The sequence below is a fragment of the Formica exsecta genome, unplaced genomic scaffold, assembly GCF_003651465.1.
Source record: "Formica exsecta isolate Colony F162 unplaced genomic scaffold, ASM365146v1 scaffold150, whole genome shotgun sequence".
In the NCBI taxonomy this organism is placed as follows: Eukaryota; Metazoa; Arthropoda; class Insecta; order Hymenoptera; family Formicidae; genus Formica; species Formica exsecta.
Genome location: NW_021848826.1, coordinates 93,426 through 99,643, shown reverse-complemented (window position 1 = coordinate 99,643; position 6,218 = coordinate 93,426). Strand labels below are relative to the sequence as shown.

At 35.4% G+C, this 6,218-nt stretch overlaps 1 protein-coding gene across 1 annotated transcript in view; it reads left to right on the top strand.

Annotated features, from left to right (window-relative positions):
• The first annotated feature begins 5,667 nt into the window (after nt 1–5,667).
• Nucleotides 5,668–6,218, top strand: part of LOC115232881 (ribosomal protein S6 kinase beta-1-like) — a 2,650-nt gene continuing 2,099 nt past the window's right edge. Inside the window, exons 1-2 of the mRNA XM_029803030.1 lie at nt 5,668–5,830; nt 5,964–6,122. Of these exons, the coding sequence (XP_029658890.1) occupies nt 6,036–6,122 (87 nt within the window). The 5' untranslated portion in view covers nt 5,668–5,830; nt 5,964–6,035. The remainder of the gene's footprint in view (nt 5,831–5,963; nt 6,123–6,218) is intronic.

Here is a 6,218-nt window from a genome sequence, read left to right as displayed (position 1 = left end):
TGATTGGTCAATCCGCAACTATCAACCGTAACCCCAACCGCAACCGAGCCCGCACCCCGTAGTGTAATACGGCCTTTAAAGTGTCCTATGAAAACTGTTCCGAATCTGAAATATAAATATTCATCTCATGTAAAATGCGTATGGAGAAAAGCTGAAGCATACATATCACAATAAATTCAGCTTTTCATACTATCTGTTTCTAAAATAATCCAAGTATTTATGTTCACACATTACCTAATCTTTCTTGAATCTCCATAATCCTATTTAGTAATTCAATTTCTAATTTAACACGCTCTCTGTACGGAAGTTTTCGAAGGCCTTCGGCCAATCTCAAAACAAAGTGATCCACAGAATCCATCTTTCCTGCAGGCTCGCTCATAACTGCAGCAAGAAAAGCCTCTTCCAAATGATCTCTGTCTTTTTTGGTCGAGTCTGATTTCTTTCCTGCAAAGGTGTGAAAAATACTATTATAATAAATAATTTTTAATTTAAGGATGTTGGAATGAAACGGAAAGCAAAGGTTTTGAAAAACTACTAAAGTTTTTAAAGATAAAAAGTGTATGATTTTACCTCTGATGATTTTGTATTCAATGTGATGAAAATTTAATATGAATTCATAATTACACATACGTTTTGAGGAATTTACATTCGAGATGTTGCTGCAGCTGGACGTGGAACAATCTACGCTTGCAGGTGATAGCGATACCGACGCACTGTGGGTGCTGACACACGGAGGCGGTGAAACAGGCTCTATGAAAATAGGAAGTAGTCCGCCTTCATTTGTGAGTAAAGTACGTGATGTTCTAATAAAATTAACAAAATAATATTGTACAATATGCGTTATAACATGCTAACGTTTTGTGGGCCTCTGGAATGGGCATGATACCCAATTTACGGCGGGAAATAGAGTAAGATGATTGGTATTTACGGCCTTGGTTCCATGCAGTCACTCAGAAAGCTTATTGCTTCACTAAATCTAAATGTGTTTTTACGTCTTGAGGTAGATGCGGATCCACTTGCAACATATTCATTTCTTTTTTTCCTATCTTTCATGTAGCAATCCTTTAAGTACTTCTATCGTTTTTTGACACCATCAACGTCCATGGTTCCTTTATGGTATTGCAAATATTACAAAAGATTATGTTATTCAATGAACATACATACATACATACATACATACATAAATACAATACATACAATACACGCAAATCTGTAATAAATACATAATAATTACACAATTTCGTACCTCCCATAACATTGCATACTTCATTCCAGAGAGCATTCTTTTTTATCATTGTTTGTTCACTAAGTAATAGCCTATAATCGTACAATGCAGGCTTCTGGGCCACGCAAGCTATTAGTATTTCGTCAGCTGTTGCTTCCGTACCCTGCGTCAATTCACCTTCCAACATGTATATCTGATCTTCCATTTCATCGCAGGTTTTATTACCTGCAAAATATACATCCCTGATAGAAAAGAATGATTCTGATCGATCATCATGGTTGTAAGGTTTATAAAGACGCATTGAACGAAAATATCTATTTGATTTTTGGTGACGTTACCAAGGTCAGGTCAAGGTCAACTTAATTTTTTTTAATGGAACGTCCTATTTTTCATTGCATATTCTTGTAGCTCATCTCGAGAGCTTTTCAAAGCACTATAATAAAATATTTTTTTATTCAGTATTTTTCGAGTTATTTTATATTTTAATCTGATATTTTGATATTAAAAATAAAATATTTAGTAAAATACTTAGTTTTTAATAATCTTACGTAATACTTTTATGTACAGAATAATGAGACAGATCAATTAGTGTCAAAAAAACAAATAATTGTTTAAAAAACTACATTGTAAAGAATTGCATACTTTTTCTTAAAAACAACTATTTTTTTTATACCAATTGATTTGTCTCATTATTCTGTACATAAAAGTATTACGATAAAATTATCAAAAACTAAATAATTTTATTTTTTATATTTTTATTTTTTATATCAAAATATGTGTAAGATATAAAATAACTCGAAAAATGCTTAATGGAAAAATACTTTATTATAGTGTTTTGAAAAGCTCTCGAGATAAGCTACAAGAATATGCAATGAAAAATAGAGCGTCTCATTTAAAAAAATTAAGTTGACTTGACCTTGGTAATACCACCAAAGATCAAATAGTTATAATCGTTCAATGCGTCTTTGTAAACCTTACAACTTGTCTGAAACTTTCTTTTCAAAATTATGTAAATATTAATATAAATATATAAATTATATAAAGATTAAATATATTAAAAAAGTAACATAATCTAATTAAAATTCTCTCTTATGAAAAGTAAACAAGTAATTTAATTTCCAAAAAGGATTAAAATTAAAAACTGAAATTAATTTTCTTAACTGATTGTAACTACAATTTATAATAATGATAATATTTCTTACTATTTGTGATATTTTCTTGTTCATGTTGGTTCTCGTTCAAGTCAATTCTCTTTATTCACGAAGATAGTCACCTATCAATTTCTTGATCATGATCAATTTTGTTTTATCGCTTTTAGGGTGCCGTCCCATGGCGCGTATTGCGATACGCGCGTATCGGGCGTATCGAACTCTGCGACCAATCACAGATGTTCCGCTCAGTGATGCCAGAAACGGGTCCCGCGGCTCACGGCTCAGCAATGGAAGGGGTAACGCACACAAGCGCGAGCCGCGTATATGTGGCACATGTACGCGGTTCGCGCTTATGTGTGTTACCCCTTCCATTGCTGAGCCGTGAGCCGCGGGACCCGTTTCTGGCATCACTGAGCGGAACATCTGTGATTGGTCGCAGAGTTCGATACGCCCGATACGCGCGTATCGCAATACGCGCCATGGGACGGCACCCTAAAAGCGATAAAACAAAATTGATCATGATCAAGAAATTGATAGGTGACTATCTTCGTGAATAAAGAGAATTGACTTGAACGAGAACCAACATGAACAAGAAAATATCACAAATAGTAAGAAATATTATCATTATTATAAATTGTAGTTACAATCAGTTAAGAAAATTAATTTCAGTTTTTAATTTTAATCTACAGTCCCATGGAGCGGATTACGCGGAAGCGGATCCAGCGGATCGCCAATCACGGAGTTGTCCCGATAGATCTCTTTCAAAGATTACATCGAAGCAGTCCTGTGATTTGCGATCCGCTGGATCCGCTTCCGCGTAATCCGCTCCATGGGACTGTAGGAACCAAACTCCGGTGTACTGAACACACGCACATAAGCACGCATGCACCTAAAAAGTAAAGTTTTCAGAAGCCAGTTGTTTGCAAATATTAATAAAGTAAAAAGTGAAAGTTTCAAAACTGCTGTTGGTGTTACTTTGAAAAGTTTTAATAAAGAGAATAGTAAAAAATAGTTTACAGTAAATAGAAGTAAATAAATTATGATATATTAAATTAGATTAATGTGTATATTATCTCTTGGATGTTTATTTCCATTCCTACTGCACGTATATAATTTTATTTCGATAGTCTTTTTTTCTTAATCATATAAATTATATTATATTATATAAAATATAATAAATTATATTAATTATTTTTTTTACATATACATATAAAGATACGACGATACATATGTATGAGTGTGCGATCCGCTCGAATTATGAATTCAGCGGATTGTCGGCGTATCAAAAACGGTGGATCATCTGTGTGTCGCAGAGTTCGATACGCCTGATACGCGCGTATCGCAATACGCGCCATGGGACATCACCCTTAGGGTGCGAACCCATGCAGCGGAATAGCGTAACGCAGAACGAGAGCGGAACCAATCGCGAGCGTTCTGCAGTTTTCGCAACGAGGATTCCAAGTCCCTACATCCCCATGGAACGTAACGAGCGCATCGCGGACCAATGTGCAACCAATCACGAGTCGTTATTTCAAAAGGGTCAAAACCGCGTTGAAACTTATTCAAATTATTTAACATTTTTAATCAATATTTCCAATAAGAAGTATTCATTTCAATATTTATGTATATGATAATAAAAAACGATCGATAAAAACAATATTTGAAAGTCACTTTAGAAATGTTCTGCTCGTTCTGCTTGCGCTCATTCCGCTCCATGGGGATGTAGGGACTTGAAATCCACGTAACGAAAATGACGTAACTGTATGTATGTACACATATACTTTGTTAAATTGGCAGCGTAGAGCAACGTGGTCAGTACAGAAACAGAGATAAATTATTAATTATTACAAGTTATTACTCATTTTTGAGAGATAAAGAAAAATTTTGAAGTTAGCTTTTACTACCATGTGTATATGTATAGATGTGTATGTATATTACGTATAACTACCGAAAACGGAACGAAACTGTGGAACGCTCGTGAGTGCTCTCGTTCCGCGTAATGACTTCTGCACACAGGACGCGGAAACGCTTGCCGCACAGCAAAAGGCGACGCGGTAGCCAATCAATTTTTCGCTCTAATGGAAAAGTTGTAAGTTGATTGGCTACCGCGTCGCCTTTTGCCGCGCGGCAAGCGTTTCCGCGTACCGTATGCAGAAGCCATTATGCTATTCCGCTGCATGGGTTCGCACCTTTAGCGGAATAGGTTTCGCAGGTCGCGTAATGTACGTACACATCTATACATATACACATGGTACTAAAAGCTAACTTCAAAATTTTCCTTTATCTCTCAAAAATAAGAAATAACTTGTAATAATTAATAATTTATCTCTGTTTCTGTACTGACCACGTTGCTCTACGCTGCCAATTTAACAAAGTATATGTGTACATACATACAGTTCCGTCATTTTCGTTACGTGGATTTCAAGTCCCTACATCCCCATGGAGCGGAATGAGCGCAAGCAGAACGAGCAGAACATTTCTAAAGTGACTTTCAAATATTGTTTTTATCGATCGTTTTTTATTATCATATACATAAATATTGAAATGAATACTTCTTATTGGAAATATTGATTAAAAATGTTAAATAATTTGAATAAGTTTCAACGCGGTTTTGACCCTTTTGAAATAACGACTCGTGATTGGTTGCGCATTGATCCGCGCTGTGCTCATTACGCTCCATGGGGATGTAAGGACTTGAAATCCATGTTGCAAAAACTGCGGAACGCTTGTGATTGGTTCCGCTCTCGTTACGCGTTACGCTATTCCGCTGCATGGGTTCGCACTCTTAGGCCGGTTCTACAATAAGTCGTATGTCGTTAGCCGTAAGCAAATTGACCAACCACAGTCAATATTTTTTGGAATTATCGACTAATTGGTCAATTTCCTTACGATTAACGACATACGACTTATTGTAGGGCCGGCCTTATTGACAGCTGTCAGGCTGTACGTGTGACGTTTGTATTCTAACATGGCGGCTATTTTAATCGACCAATCAGAAAGTGGAACAAGTTGGCGCCTCTCTGATAATCTAGGACTCTAGAATATTCTTGGAATAATCGACTGTGATTGGTCAATTTGCTTGCGGCTAATGACTAACGACTCATTGGGTGCTTTCCATTTAGTGACTCAAGTCGACACAAGCATCATTCTATCTTTGTTGTTCACTGGTATTAAAAGAAGATAGAATGATACTTGTGTCGACTTGAGTCACTAAATGGAAAGCACCTATTATAAACCGGGCATTAACAGTTGTGTTTCTTGAACGCACCCTATATTGGAACATCACGTCGAATTTAATATCAACCTCAAATACAGGTTACTTTCACGCGTGTATTTGCAATTACATATGTGAGCTTAGGGATCTTGTTAAAACTTGGCCTTTCAATTTCCTACGATTGTGTATTTTAAAAAACTTGATAAATACAAGAGATACATCATATTTTTATAATTCGAGGTAAGTCTCCTTTAAACACGCTCTAATTTTTAGGATTATATATATATATATATAATGTGTGTACATATGTATATATATATGTGTACATATCTATAGAGTTTACGTAAAGATTCTCATATAACATTACCTATAGTAAAACATCTTGTCGGATTAAACACGTCTTCCTTAAATTATAATTTTCCGATGTGAGTTTGACAAACTGAGAATGGCAGGAGTATTTGATATTGAATTGCACGAGGGAGATGCCACAAATCAAGACGAATCAGATGACGATGTAATCGAAACTAGAGAGGTAAAAATTCGTCTAATAATATTTCAATTATATTTATAAATAGTAAAAACAAATCTTTCTCTCTCTCTTCTTCCTCCTTTCCTCTCTCTCTCTCTC